We start from the raw sequence: 17,696 nt of genomic DNA on the forward strand, positions 1-17,696 counted from the left end.
TGTGTTCATGGTGTGTGTGTGTGTGCACTTTGGATGGGATAAATGCAGAGCACTAATTCCAAGAATGGGTCACCATACTTGGCCACATGTCACGTCACTTTAAAAACTTTTTTTTAGGAGAGTCATGAAATTCACACCAAACTTTGTCAACATGATCAAGATACTAAATTGCGAATGGATTTTGGATATCTTGAATGGTGTTGCCATGGCGATTTATTAAAGTAACAGTAAAAAAGATAACAGTAATTTTCTTATATCTTTAAAGCGCATTGTCCAAACTCCTCAATTTTTTTTACATATGGAAAACAAGTCATTCTTAGGAAACATGCTTAGTTTCATAAATTTATAACGCTCAGCGGTCAACAAAAAACTTAAAAACTATCAGACATTTCAGCTGACAGACAATAGAAGGAGTCATAGTATAAGAAGTGTTTTAAGCCTAATCCTGTACTACTCAAGTTCCATCTCTAGTCGGTCTTTCGACTCTGCATCATCAAAGATGTCGCTTTGGGGATATCCCCTCCTTCCTTGAATCTACTGAAGCCTTATAAAATCTTGTGGGTGAGAATTCGCCCACCAATGGCATTCAAGCATGCGAAATAGAGGTGGGCTCCCCCGCACTATAAAGCGGCGCTGAACGCCATTGCCTCAGAATTATCTCCTTCAGATACAAGAAACCATCTACAGCTCGCCATTGAGGTACGTTCATCCAGGGGATGGTGCCTGAATTACCACTCCCCTGCAGTGTTCCGGTGAGTATTTCTTTGAGATACCTATTCAGATGCAGTGCTGCGCGAGTCCGTCTGCCCTCAATAACAGGGGTGGACCTTATGGACTCCGATGATGAGCTTGTACGACTCGGCTCGGCACGACTCAGCTCGGCTCGGCTTGGTTTGCGTTTCCACTGCAGTTTATTATCGCTTTAGAGTGGGCGGGATTATTCACATGTCATTAGTTGCGCCGCCTATACTGCCGCGACTCCTGAAAAACTTTTTCATTCCGCGTCGCCCCATCAAGCTCTCGCTGGATCCGCTCCTCTGCTATCAACGAGAGGAACCGTCTATACTTCCTCAACAGACAACGAAACAGCCACTTTTTGGTTGGTTAAAAAAAGGTGCGCTCGTTGAAAACAGTTGCGTTCGATCCTTCGCTGGCTTTGCTGATTTAAATCTAGCGGTTCTGTTGTGTTTGTGTCGCAAGTTCAGTGACGCAGGTAGTGACGATTCCCGCCGGCCAATCCGTGATCAGCAGAGTTTACATGTCACATTTTGGTAACGGTACGGTTCACTTGGAACCTCAACCGAGGTGGTACTAAAAAAAGTACCAGGTACCAGGTACTGTACCCAGTGGAAAACCCCCCAAAAGTGAACCGTACCGAGCCATACCGTACCGTACCATGCAGTGGAAAAGCGCCATAAGTGTCCGCATTCCTCTCTACCCAACCCTTGAGGAAGCCCGGCTTCTCATGCTCTCCCAACCCAGCCTCAGAACGGTGGTCCGCCTTCCATAAAACATTGAGCTTCTTCCACTCACTCACTCTTGTAATATGCAGCTTCGCGCCTCAGAGCGGTGATCGGTCATGTATAGAGTACAAAGTTTGTGCAATATAAGCAGCCCCCCCCCATCTCAAAGCGGTGATCTGTCCTATTTAAAATGCTCCGGCCACTTGCTTCCATTGCCTTCTGTGTTGAACACTGGCTTTGCCACTGTTTTCTCATATGGGTGTGAAATATTGCTTACACTATCCATAATGCATGCTGGCATGGCTGCCGTTCATCGCCTCCTGTGATAAACACTGGCGGCGCAGCTGTTTATGTGGATGTATAGTGCTGCATACGTTAGCTACTGTGCACTCTGGCGCTGCCGCTGTTCATCGCTTTCTATATAAGCACTGGATGTGCTGCTGTTTTTGTGAGAAGGTGTGTTGCGTACGCTACTGCTACCTATGCTGGTGCTGCGCTGTTCTTCGCCTTTTTATGTTAAACTGAAGATTCTTTGTTCTTTGGCCATTGTTTTTCATAAAGGGGTGTAGTGTCGCTTACACTAGTCACGGTACACTCTGGCTCGCCAGCCATAGCCCTCATATGATGATGCACTGGCTATACTGCTGTTTTCAACACTATGTCTTTCTACACTCGCTCTATGTGACTGTTATCTAGTCCCGCCTCAGCCCCTTACATAGGGCCAGAGCCAGCAATGAATCCAGTGAACGATCGTGGCTGAAACGCCATCTTTTGTAATAAAAAACTAGTTGCCTTTGAGCAATGACTGTTCCGTTGTGTGGTGTGACAGTTGTAAAACAGAATACAGAAAGTTCTTCTGTATTGGAACTCTTTTCTCTGTAGGATAAAGTTCCAAATAAAAGCATAGAGTGCTTCTGTACATGTCGGATTGTATGGAGGCATGACATGCTCTTCCTGGGACTCCAGAGAGTGCATTATCAGAACGCTCCCCCGGACTGCTCAGATCCTCTGAAAAAGATTCGTATTGTTTGGTAGTTTGGTCCAAACAAGCAATTTGGTCCTCGCAAAATGCTTTCGCTAGGTTTTATAACCTGAAAATTCAACAGCAACTGTATGCCCTCCTTGTTTTAAGTATGTAACGGAATGACGTCATCATATTTATAGTTGCCCGGCAGAATGTCCTGTCAATAAGAATTTCGAGTGGCACAAGATTGTTCACCTCTCACCCTTCCACATGATCAACTCGTGCTTGGCACTCTGGTCAGTTATGTGATTTGAATGTTTCCTCACTCATGTCGCGAGTTTGCCTTTGCAAGAGGATTAGGTCTACAACTTGAACTGAGATTGTGGGTGGTGTCAAATAGGTCATGTGGACTATTACAGCAGTTGTTGACGCCCCTGTGAAGTGGTGTTCAAGGTCGTTTAGCCATTCACAGTCTGTTGTTACAGGAGCAGACACTGCTGCCTTTCTGCGTGAATGGTCGCCCTCATGGGTTATATCTGTGTGCATTGCTGTTGTACAAATTCATGGTGTAAAGGCACAGACAGGAATCAGTCATCGTTTTGTTGGTTTCTCCCACACAGGTAAGTAACCTTTGCGGAAAAACCTATGTCAGGTGGGCTATAGGCACCTATGTATGTTGCTATAGTCTATACGTGTTATTATAGCCTTAACATGTATTGTCCATGCAGGAATCAAGCTAGCTGAATCATTGTTCAGCATTCATCTTAAACTGTTGCAGCCCCACCGAGTTGGCAGTTTTTGACTAAGTCATGTAAATACTGACTGGGGATTAGCACCAGTGCTACTGCTGCCTTTGTGTTCAACTGCACGGTGTTAACCCCGTGTGCATTATGTTCATGACAGCACCGGCACTGCAGCTGCAGCGGACATCACTACTAGGTGTTGGCACGACCGCCACCATTAACCGCACAGCGCCACCGGTTGCAACATTATGCAATAGTGTCTGTGTTGCTGCCGCATGCATTATTTGGCCACCAGCACACTGTCACACTGAGGATGTCACATATCCCAGGGTAAACATTGCTAAGCGACTATCCATGTGTCTGCGGTGCTGAATGTCCACTGTCAATGCAGTCTGGAGACAAGCGCCTGACATGAATGCTGGCAGTGAGTGTATGGTTAATCTAGGATGCAGGGCCACTGTTCTTTACACTGCAATGTGTTTGCAATAGTCTAATTGTGTCTAATGTTATGTCTAATGCTTGTGCAACTTTCTCTTATAGCTGCTATGCCGCTGTGCTTATGAGGTCTTCCGTTGTGTGAAGTACTTTTAGCTGAGGTCAACGGCTTTGCTTGCAGCCGATCTGGACCTTCACTATTAAGATGGCTGGATTTTATGAGATCCCCAAAGCGACAACTTTGATGATGCAGTGTCGAGAGACTGACTCGAGAGGGAACGTCTCTGGTTACCTAACGTATCCTCCGTTCCCTGAGAGGAGGGAACGAGACACTGCGTACTCTGCTGTGTTACATAACTTTATAGTATGTAACACAGTTAGATAGTCTTTGTCAGCTGCACTCTGCTTTAGTCCAGTGATTCTGAGGCAATGGCGTTCAGCGCTGCCTTATAGTGCGGGGGAGCCCGCCTCTATTTCTCTCGCTGAAACACAATTGGCAGGCGGATTCTCGCCTGCGAGATTTCATAAGGCTTCAGTAGATTCGAGGAAGGAGGGGACATCTTCGATGATGCAATGTCTCGTTCCCTCCTCTCAGGGAACAGAGGTTACATTAGGTAACCGGAGACATTGCCATTACTTAGAATGACAAGCAAATACATGGAATAACTTAATATGTACTGGACTGGTAATATAGTTTTATATAATTATTTTTACAAATGCTTATAGATCATTAAATTAATTTTAAAATGCTTATAGATCATTAAAAGTTTTGCTAACACTTTACAATAAAGTCTCATTTGTTAAGATTAGTTAATGCATTAACTAACATGAACAAAGAACAATATTTTTTACAGCATTTATTAATCTTTGTTATGTTAGTTATTAATAAAAATGTTCATATTAGTTCACAGTACATTAACTGTTAACATAACTTATTAATCTTTTTTAATGTTAGTTAATAGCAATTTGCATGATAATTCACTTTAACTAATTAACAGATACAACTTTAAATTTTAATAATGTGTTAGTAAGTTTTGAACTTTATATTAACTAACATTAATACTAAATGCTATATAATTATTGTTCATGTTAACAAATGAAACCTTGTTGTAAAGGGTTACCAAAGTTTTATATATTGTTCTCTCTCTCCCTCTCTGTGTGTGTTTCACACTCTTGATGTTATAGTGTAACCCTTTCATTACTGTAACCCTTAAAACCAGACTGCCAGAGGGTTACTGTAAATGCATGTGCCAGCTGTGCACCGTTTTCCTGATGCCACCGGGGTGGCGGTTGTGCTAGTGGCTTGGGCCCGTCATTGCTGCTTGCAGCTATATTTTTTTATTTTGTTTAAAGAAGTTTACATATACGCACTCATAATATTGCCATGTACAATGGTTTGGATGTTTACAAAGAGTACTTTTTGTTTGACCAGACTCCCTGCTTTAACATGATATGAAAGAGAAAAAGAGAAGAGAGAAACTACTAAACTGTCCAACCAAGCTTTTCCGTCTCAACAATATGTTAAGAATTTATAAATTCTCTCATGTAATTTTTATTAATCTTTTTCATATTTAAATTTACGTATGCATTTGTTAGATTTTTGGGTTCAAAGTGGCTAGGTTTTCATGCACAATTTTTGGTTAAATCGGACTGAATTCATTCTGATTGATGAATCTGAATGTAGTGTTTACATGAACGCTAAATAAAGTGATTGGGTTGATGTGCACGTTTATATGTCACAAGCTTCAAATCAGAATTGATTTTTTTTTTTTTGACATGCGCACACTGCACAAATATAGAGTTTCTAACAGTTTGCACATAATAACCACTCTCCTACATGGTTTCTTTATTTGTTTTTAACAGCAGAATTAATATTTATCCATTTATGTATAAATATACATATTAACCGCTGTGCCGTGCTGCTCATATTTATCGCGCAGTAAAAATGCCCCTCCCCGCGCCCAAAACGGGTTGCCTGTGGATGAGAATCCAAAACAAGGACTGGTGGGAGGTTGTCCTGCTCCACTTCACAGTTTCTGAGTGAAAGGAGAGTTTTATAATGACAGGACACGCATTTATACAACACTTTATTCAAAAGGAAGAACCGCTCGTTCTGTGCGTCATACGTCATTATGCTATTTCTGCGTCATGCGCAGTCCTTTCAGTTTCAGGGTTCAGTCCGATCGAGTGTTTACATGCACTCTCAGTCGTATTAGAAAAGGAATAAACCACCCCCTTCAATCGGATCGAGCTCAGTCGGATCGATTAAGGTGTTTAAATTAAGGCTTTTCAGTCCGATTGAGCGTTCAATCCGATTACAAATGGATTATTTGTTTGGATTATTTTGCATGTAAACGTAGCCAGTGTCTTGCAGTCCACTCAATGCATTAAGCCAGTATGTTTGTTCCCTGAAAATCAAACACATTGCCTTGCCATTTTTAGTGCCATGCTCTACCTGAGCTAAAAAGAGACTAAAACATTAAAGACCCAGTGAATTGGCTTTAGAGGTGCACTTCTCATTCTAAAGAACAATTGTGTGGACAAAAATCTGTGTAATGGAGGATGATCAATATGATCATTAATATCTTTGTCCATTTTCCAGTAAAAGAAAGTCTATGAATCTACTTATATCTGTTAATGTTAGGAAATCAGTAGCATATATGTGGCTTAAAGCTGTGACTCTAGATTAGAGCTTTTACCAAGATGCGTTTCATTTCTCATGCTGTTCCTTAAAAAAGGCTTTATGGAGCCTTGAACACACACGGTTCTTCACATTTTCCATCTAACCGATCATCAATAAATTGTTTTTGAACATAATTGTCTGCTCACCTGTTGTCAGGTGTTGGTCTTACTGCAGAGAGATACTTTTCTCCTCAATATCATACAGTAAGTGAGTGAATAATTGCCATATTTCTGTTTGTGGTTCGTCACAAATGCATGACACAGAAAGTGTGGACCTCTGTATGCTGTGGTGTTTGCTGTGGTCAGCTAAGCCCTGAGTTTTGCTTTCAAATCCATATAAACATGGATTGAACTACACTTAATGGACAGGAGATTCAGATTTCTTATAACAGTGGCAAAGTAAAAGCTGTCAGTTAAAATGAAAGACAATATGGTAAATCTAACAATCAAGTATTCTTACTTTTAAAAGTATGGCAAACCAATTATTTGTTGTTTGCAATTTCAAATCACTAAAAAATTCTGTTTTAGTGTAAAGGGATAGTTCACCCAAAAATGATAATTCAGTCATTCTTTACTTTCTTTATCAAACCATAAAAGAAGATATTTTTTAAAATCCTGCTCACGCTCGTCCATATAATGGCAGTGTAGAGCAACCAGCGTCAAATAAAAAAAAAGGATACAAAAGTATCACAGAGTGATACAATGAGATGGGCACTGTATTTTTAGTGTGTTCTGGAGGCATACTGCAGGGTTTGGTGACAAAAAGCAGAAAGGTACTTTATGATTTAGGCAAACTATTGATATCGACTGTTACTCTGTGCTCATTCCTGAGACTGTGAGCATGTGAGCAGCTGCTCATACTGTCTATACAAAAACCCACTTTGTTGTCATGTCAACCAGAACACAACTGGGATGTACACAAAATAGACAGACCTGTGCAAAATATGTCTGAAGATTTTAATGGTGAAACAGATATCTGTTTTTGGGTGAACTATCCCTTAAATACCTTCTGGCAGGAAAGTTTTTTGACATTGAAATACTTTCTCCTATCCCAAGTAAATATGCAGAGACAACTATAAAAAAGATATTTACTGTTACTGCAATTATTATTTATACATGTAAGCATTTGCTACACAATAGTGTCTTTTTTCATGTTCATTTTTAAGAGGGAAAAGCCACTTGCTGCTGTTCATTAAAGTGATTTTATTTTAATACAATTAAAGAGATTTAAGGTGCTCCATCAAGGCATTGCTTTATTAATCACATATAAGAGTGATAAGAGACGTTCATTTTTTTTCACTGACCTCAGGTAGAGAAGAATGACTGACCTGCAGACTGCATGTGCTGCTAATTCTCTATCACAAGGCCTTTTCCAAGCTTAATGCTATAATGGCCCTAATGGGGCTGTTTTCCTTTACAGAATTGTGCAGAGCATGTGGTGTTTTAATTATCAGTTGTTAATTTTTTTTTTTGTCTGTAAACATGCTTTCTCTTTTCTTTTAGTGAGCTCCTTCAATCACTGGACATGTGTGACAATGATCCTGTGGCCATTGCCAGATGCTTTGTGATCAAGGTGAAGTTCAAGCTGACCCAGTACCTTTCAAGTCTTTAAATCTGATTATATTTAAATAATATGTTTATAAAACTAAACAGGAAATATAACTTTAATGATAAGTGTTTATGGTTATTTATTCATTAAATTCTTTAACATCTTTATTTGAAAACAACTTTGATATTTTCAAGCTCCAGATAAACAGCTTATGATGATTTCCAAATCAAATTATGTAAATGAGGCTATTTGCTTGTGAATGCATTTTAAGAAAAGCTTTACTGACTTTTGTTTTCATCTCTGTTTTTAGCGTGAATATTTTGACATCTACTCACAATATTGCACCAACTACCCAAAGTAAGTTGCACTGAATGCCCAAAGTGACACATATTATGTTGAAGAGCCTCTGGCTAGGTGGTCAGATTAATATAATTTTCCTGCACCAAAGAAAAGCACCTTTGGTTTCTGGGTATTATGGGAGGAGTTACAATATTACCCTGACATTTCTTGACAGGATTTGTGAGATTCACACTTTAATGCATAATATTCATTAAACGTGGTTAAACTGCATCAAAAATATAAGTATTTTTCAATTCAGTAACTGATATTAATGTAGTGGTTGGTCAAATTCATGACCGATAAGGTTTTTAATGCCTGGACAAGCACACAAATTCAGGGTCAATACCAGACATTACTGAACCAATGTGTGGGGACAGTAAAATGAATTACATAGTTATTTTGCCATAGCAGCAGTAAATAGTTGCAAAACAATTGCAAAGCAATTTTTTTTATAGAAAAAAAAATACAGTGTAAAAAATGAGTGTAATTTTAACTGTAAAATATTGTATGCTATGGGAAAAAAAACTGTTAACAGTAAGTTCCCGTACTATATACAGGGAAAAACTGTAAAAGATATAACCAGACATTTCATGTAATTTTACAGTAAAATGCTGTTAATTGGACCGTTTTTAGAAGTAAAAAATAACAAATCAATATATAATTTACAGTCAAAAACTGCAAACTGATATTCCCAGAATTCCATGCGTGAAACTCCACATTTGAAAGTATTTTGTTTAAATAATCATGTTTCTTAATAGTTTTTCTTAACAGTTATGTGCATTTGGGTTTTATGTTACATCTTCTGTTTGTTTAAAGGGTTAGTTCACCCAAAAATGAAAATTAACACATAAATTACTAATAAATTATTCATCCTAGGTGTATATGACTTTCTTCTTTCAGACGAATCCAGTCGGAGTTATATTAAAAATTAATTTATGGGCTAATTTTCATTTTTGGTGAACTAACCCTTTAATGAATGGTTATTGCGTTATTTAAGTGTCAGTGTGTTTGTGTTTGCATGAATGACTCTGTGCACCTTCTGTATAATAGTATACTTCAGCTTGTGGGAAAGCTACTTGTGATGAACTTTTGATTCTTCATGTGGCTTTCTCTTTAACACCTGCATTATTATGGTGGTTGTCAGTATATGTTAAAGGTACAAAACTGATTTTAGTAGCAGTGTGTGTTGTTGAATTTACTGGTTTACATTCGAATTTTCTTGTTTGTAAATTACAGTTTTATTCAGTAATTTACAGTTTGTTCTGTTAATGTGTTTACAGGTTTTTCTGTATTTTTTACAGAATTATTCTGGCAACCACAGCTGGTCAGCTGCCAAAATAATTCTGTAAAAACTACAGACTTTTTTTTTACAGTGTATAGTAAAAATCAAGCACAGACATAAAACAAAGCTATTTAAAAAAAAAAAAAACTGCATTATGTTTAAAAATCAGAGTTATGTGTATAATGTGATGTGTACAGTTTTAGATGGATGAGGATGTAGGTGTCATCGTTACTACAAGTCAACCACCAATCAATAGTCAATAGTACCTCTGCACATGAGGGATAGGTAGTACAATCTTACTGTTGGTGCTATTTCTGTTTGGAGTATTATGTATTTTCTTTGTAAACGTTGATGATTAATGAATTGTCAGAGTTATTGTTTAATGTTCTATGTGAGTTGACTGTTATCAGTTTGTATAGTGATGTATTTGTTAGTGTGGTGTGCTGTGTTTTGACTGTTCATACTCTCTCCATAGCTCTGTGGCTGCTCTAACAGACTGCATGAGGAACAAAACTCTTGCCAAGTTCTTCAGAGAGAGGCAAGCTGCTTTAAAGCGATCCCTGCCTCTAGGATCTTACCTTCTCAAGCCTGTCCAGAGGATCCTCAAATATCATCTGTTACTACAGGTTAGACAACCACTCTCAGAATAATACTTTATAGAATATAGTAAAGGCTTCAAATCACCTACTGTGAGCAATGCCTATCATGCATGATAATTTTTGTTGAACTATTATAGTTTTTGCATTCAGAAATTGTTGTTTTTTCCTCATTCTTGTGCATTTGCAGGATATTTACTGAGAGTTAAGGGGAAAGAGCTATATCATAGGTTCTCAAGCAAAACAGATCACAGGTCTGTGTTACTAGGGTTCAAGTTTCAAGGTTCAAGGTTCAACGTTTATTATAAGCCCGGAAGGAAATTTTTTGTGCAGCATAACATTTGTAAGCATATCATACAAAGCACACAAACAAAACACAAATAGCAAACACAACATTCTGACATCCTACAAATTTAAAAGCCTTACAGCAGTGGGAATAAAAGAATGTCTATACCGATTGCTTTTAAGTTTAGGCATATTATAAAGTTTACCAGAAGGAAGCATTTTAAACTCCTGGAACAGTGGATGAGTACAATCTGCAAGAATAGCTCTAGCTTTCTGTAAGACAAACCGATCAAAGCTATTTGATAACCCAGTCTGCTTAATGCCAATAATCTTACTACCTTGGTTAACAATGCCATTCAAAGAATTTCGATGTTTAACATTTACGTTACCATACCAACAGCATATAGAGAAGCAAAGTACCGATTCAATATAAGATTTATAATACATGTTCATAAGAGTCCTACTGATATTAAAAGTAGAGAGCCTCCGAAGACAGTGTAACCGTTGCTGGCCTTTTTTGCATACTGCTTCAACATGAGTATCGAAACGTAATTTATTATCAATGATAAGCCCAAGGTACTTGTAACTGCTTGCCCATTCCACCATTTGACCTTTTACTCTAGTTGGTTGAGGAGACGAAGGACTGGATCTAAAATCAATTACCATATCTTTGGTCTTTTTTATGTTTACTTGCAAGAAGGCACTATCGTACCATGTCATAAAATCATTCACCACTGGACCATAACAATTCTCATCCCCGGTCAACAAACGAACAATAACAGTATCATCAGCGAATTTTAAAATGAACCTGTCTGTGTGTCTACTCACACAATCATTAGTATATAAAATGTAGAGCAAGGGTGAGAGAACACATCCTTGAGGAGAACCTGTGGACGTAATAAGGGTCTGAAAAGTTGCTGTTTACTCTCACTCTCTGCATTCTATCACTTAAAAAATCTAATAACCACCCCACTATCTTAAATTCTAATTTAAACTCTGAAATTAATTTCTTTACTAAAACATGGGGCTGAATAGTATTAAAAACTGGATGAGGCATCCTCAACTCCTCTTCAGGCCTGGTAAGCAAACTGCAACGGATCTAAAAGACTTTGAGTTTTCAATAAAAGTTCATCCCTGACAAATTTCTCAAAACATTTAATCACCAATGATGTCAGAACAACAGGTCTAAAATAATTTAGAGTCTTAGGATAACTTGTCTTCCCTACAGGCACAACTACGGCTTCTTTCCACAACTTAGGAATTTTTTGAAGATAAAGCGACTTTTGGAATATATTATAAAAAAACAGGACCTAGCTGATCCGCACACGTCTTTAGTAAACGTCCCCCAATCTTATCTGGTCCAGAGGATTTTTCCACCTTACTCTTTTTAAAAACGTTTATAACATCCTGCTGATTAAAAAATGTACACTCCATATTACACATAGTCTCATTCCTAAGCACATTCATTTCACTAGTTAAATCAATCATATTTAACAGGGTGGATGAGGCATCCTCAACTCCTCTTCTAGCCTGGTAAGCAAACTGCAACGGATCTAAATGACTTTGAGTTTTCAATAAAAGTTCATCCCTGACAAATTTCTCAAAACATTTCATCACCAATGATGTCAGAGCAACAGGTCTAAAATCATTTAGAGTCTTAGGATAACTTGTCTTCCCTACAGGCACAACTATGGCTTCTTTCCACAACTTTTTTTGAAGATAAAGCGACTTTTGGAATATATTATAAAAAACAGGACCTAGCTGATCTGCACACGTCTTTAGTAAACGTCCCCCAATCATATCTGGTCCAGAGGATTTTCCCACCTTACTCTTTTTAAAAACGTTTATAACATCCTGCTGATTAAAAAATGTACACTCCATATTACACATAGTCTCATTCCTAAGCACATTCATTTCACTAGTAAAATCCTCCACATCAAATTTAGTATAAAAAGTATTCAATTCATGTGCCAGCTGTATATCGGATTGATAACCAACCAATTGTATGGGGGCATTACCTTTACTCTTGGATTCAGTTATAGTATGCATACTCTCCCAGGCAGAGCCAAGTCTATTTCCTCTAAGATCCCCCTCTACTTTCTCCTTGTACTTATTTTTAGCCCTCCTAATTTCACACTTTATTTGTTTTTGCAAATCATACATCCTTTCCAAGTCACCTGCATGAAATGCCTTGTTTCTTTCAATCATAAGAGACTTTATAGATTTAGTTATCCATGGTTTTATATTAGCAAAAGTTCGCACAGTTTTTTGAGGGATAAGCATATCCTCACAAAAATGTATGTAACTACTTACAACCTCTGTTAATTCATCAATATCAGAACATGAGTTTTCAAAAACCTCCCAATTTGTGCAATCAAAACGTCCTTGCAATGCTAAAGATTAATCCACAGACCATTTCCTGATAGATTTGGTTTCAGCCTTATACTTCTTTAAAACTGTTTTATACACAGGAATTAAAAACACAGTGTTATGGTCAGACAGCCCCAATGGTGGATTACTAATAGACTTATATGCACCTCTGACAGAACCATAACACAAGTCCAAAGTCTTGGTAAATCGTTTTGCACTGGTGACGTACTGTTGAAAATTTTGCAGAGTGTGTTTCAAAGAGCAATGGTTAAAATCCCCCATGATAAAATTAGGGGCATCAGGGGAAACATTTTGCAACTTAGAAACAATACGTTCAACAGTCTCCTTCACTTTAGCCTAATTTGCTTTAGGGTGAATGTACACCACCGTAACAAAAATTTGAGAGAATTCTCGAGGTAAATAAAATGGCCGTAATGACACAGAAAGCAGTTCAATGTCTCGGGTGCACAATGTTTCTCTTACGATTACTGAATTGCACCACCTTTTATTAATGTATAGACAAACACTGCATCCTTGACTTTTACCTGTAATCACTGAATCTCGATCGGTTCGCAGAGGAGTCCCAAAGCCATTAATAGTTCAAACGGAGTCGCTGTCTTGAGCTTTCAGCCAAGTCTCTGTAAAGGCCAAAATGCAGGCCTCTCTGTATGCGTGGTGAACATGTACAGTGGCTTGCAGTTCATCGATTTTATTCCTTAGAGACTGGACGTTTGCCATTACGATAGTCGGCAAAGGAATTCTTCTGAGATGCTGCTTCCTCGGTCTTTGACGCACGCCACCCTTCTTTCCTCTCTTCCTCGGTTTCCATATTTTTGGTTATGGACAACAGCGGTAAAAATACTAAATGCACATAATCAATTGCAAAATAACTGTATAAATGTGCATTGGTATAATTGAGGATAGCAAAATTTAAAAAAAAAGTAGTCTTCATTTTAAAAGGAACACTTAAAAGGGAAAAACACTGCCAACCTTGTTTGTTGTTGACTTCAAACTTCAAAGGCTGTGCATTTAATCAAACTCTACAGCAGTGATTCTGTAGTGGGGCCCACTAGGGGGCCTCAGTAAACTTCCATGGGGGCCTCAAGATTACCTAAAATTGTCAAATGAAAAACAACAACAACCATATAAATTAAAAAAGCTAAAAGAATTAAAAATCAAGATATTCCTTATTTCTATTTACCCCCCTCAACAACTGTTGTTAATTGAAGAACCAGGATTCCCAAAGAAAATCTGGATATTTGTGGGAATCCCCTTAATCTTTGTCCAGTAAATAAAAATCAACTGGAAAAGATATGGGACGTTCAAATATTGTTGTAGACAATGGGGGCCTTGGAGTCAAAAAGTTTAAGAACCGATGCTCTACAGTATTTTTCTGGAAATCCATTGATCACACAGTAATAGAGTATGATACTTGGGAAGAAATGATACATCAGCTAATGCATTTACAAAAATTTTCTTTTCAGCCTGTAATGTAAATAATTGTGAATATTGTTGGCCTTATACAGTTCAAGGTCATGTTAAAAAATATCATGGTTGATTTCATGATTTTTGTTGCTTTTTTGCAATAAACAATTTTGGATTTATTTGGATGTGTTCTTTATATTGTAGGAGATTGCCAAGCACTTTGATCCAGAGGAGGAGGGTTATGAGGTGGTGGAGGAGGCCATATACACTATGACTGGTGTTGCGTGGTATATAAACGACATGAAGAGAAAACATGAACATGCAGTCCGTCTTCAGGTGAGCTCGCGAACACGCAAAGAATTTGTGTTATGAGCATGTTTCACTGCTCTTGTTTATGTACTCGCCATGTTTAGTGAAGATATGAACCAATACATGATCTCTGTACCTCCATAATCTATCTCAGGAGGTCCAGTCTCTGCTCATAAACTGGAAGGGACCTGATCTGACTACATATGGAGAATTGGTTCTCGAGGGCACCTTTCGTGTCCATCGTGCCAAGAATGAACGTACGCTCTTTCTCTTTGACCGCATGCTCCTTATCACCAAACGCAGAGGAGAACATTACGTCTATAAGACACACATCTCGGTACGACTTTATCTGTTATCTGTTCATAGAGAAGTACTTTTTTTATTAATTTATAGTCTGAACAGTCAGCACTAATGTAAAGGTGAAGCCTTTACCTCTTATGAATTATAAGAGGTGAATAAGAGGTAATGCCTTTTGTTTGGTGAAGCCGCCATTGTTTTCTCTCTTGTTTCTCTTTCCTTACCGCAGTGCTCAACGCTTATGTTGATTGAGAGTGCCAAGGATTCTCTGTGCTTCAGTGTCACTCATTACAAGCATCCCAAACAACCTCATTCTGTCCAGGTGTGTCTTCAATTATTAGTGCCCTTACATAAATACAAATATTTTATTCATAAAGAAATAGTTCCGCAAAAAAATTAAATTTCTGCCGTTATTTTCTCATTGCTGTGTTGTTGCAAACATGTATTCCATTATTCTACAAAAAAGTAGAAATCTTTAAAATCAAGTTTTTAACATTGTTTTCATGTCTATCTGATGTTTTTAATATGCTTACAATGCTAACCATGTGCAAATTCATTAGTCAACATCATTGCTGAGCTTTTTCTCCTTAAAACTGCAGTGTACCAAAGGTTTGAAACAGCCCATTTCCTATTGTCAGAAACATGTAACCATGTTCCCGTTAACTGTGGAGCGTTTCTACCTAAGGATGTTGATAATTAGGAGGTAGCTATCTGAGATCCCGAACGGGAACATGGTTTGTGTAACAATAGCAACACATTATAGCTGTTTGATAGCATAGTCTACCCAAAGGCTAATAGTATCAATTACCATTATTGTACATGTCCAATGTTGTAGAGAGTGATACATAAAATGCATTACCTGTTTGTGTCCTTCTGTGCTCACTAAAAAAATGCCTTTTTTGGCTAAAATTTTAGAGGGTGTTGTTACGTCCCAACTGCATAATAATTTAATGATTAATAACATTTTGAGCCTCACCAATCTGGGTGTCGGAAATTGCATTGACAGCTTTGGTTAAAGTTACCATTGACTTGTTATTAGCATTTGACTCTAGATCTCTGTCAATTCTTATTTTCTTGGATCCTGGTTCAGCATTTGACACAGTTGATCATATGCTATTACTTAATTGTCTTGACTCTTTGATGTATCAGAGACTGCCCTAGACTGGTTCAGGTCTTATTTTACTAATCGCAGTCAATTCGTTTTTATGGATGATTACAGATCAGAGGTCCTATCCTGTCCTTACTGGTGTCCCACAGGGCTCAGTTCTTCATCCCTTGCTTTTTATATTTTCCCACTTGGCCAGCTTTTAAGATCTCTTGACCTTAACTATCACTTTTATTCTGATGACACTAAGATTGATATACATTCCATACCAGGTAAATTTGTGGATGTTTCTCATCTTTTCAACCCTATTTTTGAGATTATGGATATGCATGCCTAATAATTTTCTGTTTAAATGCTCTTTGGCTCTCCCCATCAGCTGCGTAATGCTGGCTCTATAGCTTTTTCAGTTGATGGTATTGCCTTTGAGTTACAAAGTAAACTAAAAAAATCTTGAAGTCCTCTTTGATGCCAGCCTGTCATTTGAGCTTTTGTACACTGTTAAGACCTCCTTAATGCACATTTATGGCCTATGCTGTCCTTTTCTTTTGCTGAAAGGTTGATTAACTTTTGTTTTCTAGCGCATTGACTACTGTAACGTTGTCCTTGTTGGTGTGTCTAAATCCTCTCTTACCCTTAATAAACTATAATATTTGCAAAACTTAGCAGCTAGAATCGTGGGGCCATGGTTGGTGACCATATAACACTATTTTGGCATCTTTGCATTGGCTTCCTGTCAATTTAAATATCCTTATGCTGACGTACAAGGCTTTGTATGATCTGGCAATACAGTATTTGGCCAAACTTCTACTGCCTTTGCACACCACTAACTTGCGATCTTCTCACTCTGGTCTTTAAGTTTTTCCCTAAAACATGGCTTTGTCCTAGGGGTGATCATAGGACCTTTTCATCCTGTGCTCCAAAACTGTGGAATTCTCACTCGGCTGACATTAGGGATGCAAATTCATTAGGCATTTTTAAATGTCATCTTAAAACATTTTATTTCAGAATTGCTTTTACTTGATTATCTGTTCTATTTTGTAATTTTTGTTGTTTGTTATATTTAAAGTGTAATGTTTTACAATGTTGTGCTTGCTTTTGTGTAAAGTGCTTTGAGAAGGTTTTTTTTTTTAATTGCTATACAAAATAAATGTTTTATTATTATTATTATTATTATTATATGACCTTGTATACAACCCGGCATAATTCACTCTTCCTCTTCTTCTCCAGAATTAATTCATTCAACAAATTAATCCAATATTGCCACTTGTGTAGTGTTTACTACTTCAGTTAACCAAGTAAAAAGGAGCCGGTAGTCTGAGCTGGTGTGATTAAGTTGAGGCTAATGTGCATATTTATGGCTCCACATATACTAAATGAGGCAAGGGTATAGAGTTATATTCAAGCCATTTTAATGCATGAAGAAATTATTTACACAGTAAAAACGTTTAAATATGACATTTTGATTATCAAAGATGAGTTTTAAGGAATAAAATTAGTTACTACAGGGGGGCTTTAAAGAAGCTTTACGCAGCTCTTGCCATACAATGACTCTTGGAAGTTATCTTTTATATGTCACATGTCACTCCACTTTCACTGTAGCTCTCTAACATTCAACATGCCATATTTGATTGGAGTGCAAAAAAATTATTTTGCTGTTTGTAACACAAAACTATTCTATGGCTTCAGAAAACTTAAAATAACCACATGTATTGTGTTGTATGGACCACTTTTCTGGTTTTCTTTTTGGATCTTGGAAGCTCACGCTCACTGTGAGCTGTCACTGTATGAAAATTCTTCAAAATGGAGTTACTCCTTGTATGTTATACAAGTTACTCCTTCTGTATATATATAT

At 37.7% G+C, this 17,696-nt stretch overlaps 1 protein-coding gene across 4 annotated transcripts in view; it reads left to right on the forward strand.

Moving 5' to 3' along the window:
- Positions 1-17,696, forward strand: part of LOC107714794 (pleckstrin homology domain-containing family G member 3-like) — a 100,299-nt gene that overhangs the window by 59,149 nt on the left and 23,454 nt on the right. For all 4 annotated transcript variants that reach the window (XM_016520764.1, XM_016520766.1, XM_016520765.1 and 1 more), the window contains exons 5-10: positions 7,791-7,860; positions 8,147-8,193; positions 9,933-10,083; positions 14,338-14,469; positions 14,597-14,779; positions 14,969-15,061. In XM_016520764.1, the coding sequence (XP_016376250.1) occupies positions 7,791-7,860; positions 8,147-8,193; positions 9,933-10,083; positions 14,338-14,469; positions 14,597-14,779; positions 14,969-15,061 (676 nt within the window). The remainder of the gene's footprint in view (positions 1-7,790; positions 7,861-8,146; positions 8,194-9,932; positions 10,084-14,337; positions 14,470-14,596; positions 14,780-14,968; positions 15,062-17,696) is intronic.

The sequence above is a fragment of the Sinocyclocheilus rhinocerous genome, unplaced genomic scaffold (genome assembly GCF_001515625.1).
Source record: "Sinocyclocheilus rhinocerous isolate Xijiao unplaced genomic scaffold, SAMN03320098_v1.1 scaffold2524, whole genome shotgun sequence".
Taxonomy (NCBI): Eukaryota; Metazoa; Chordata; class Actinopteri; order Cypriniformes; family Cyprinidae; genus Sinocyclocheilus; species Sinocyclocheilus rhinocerous.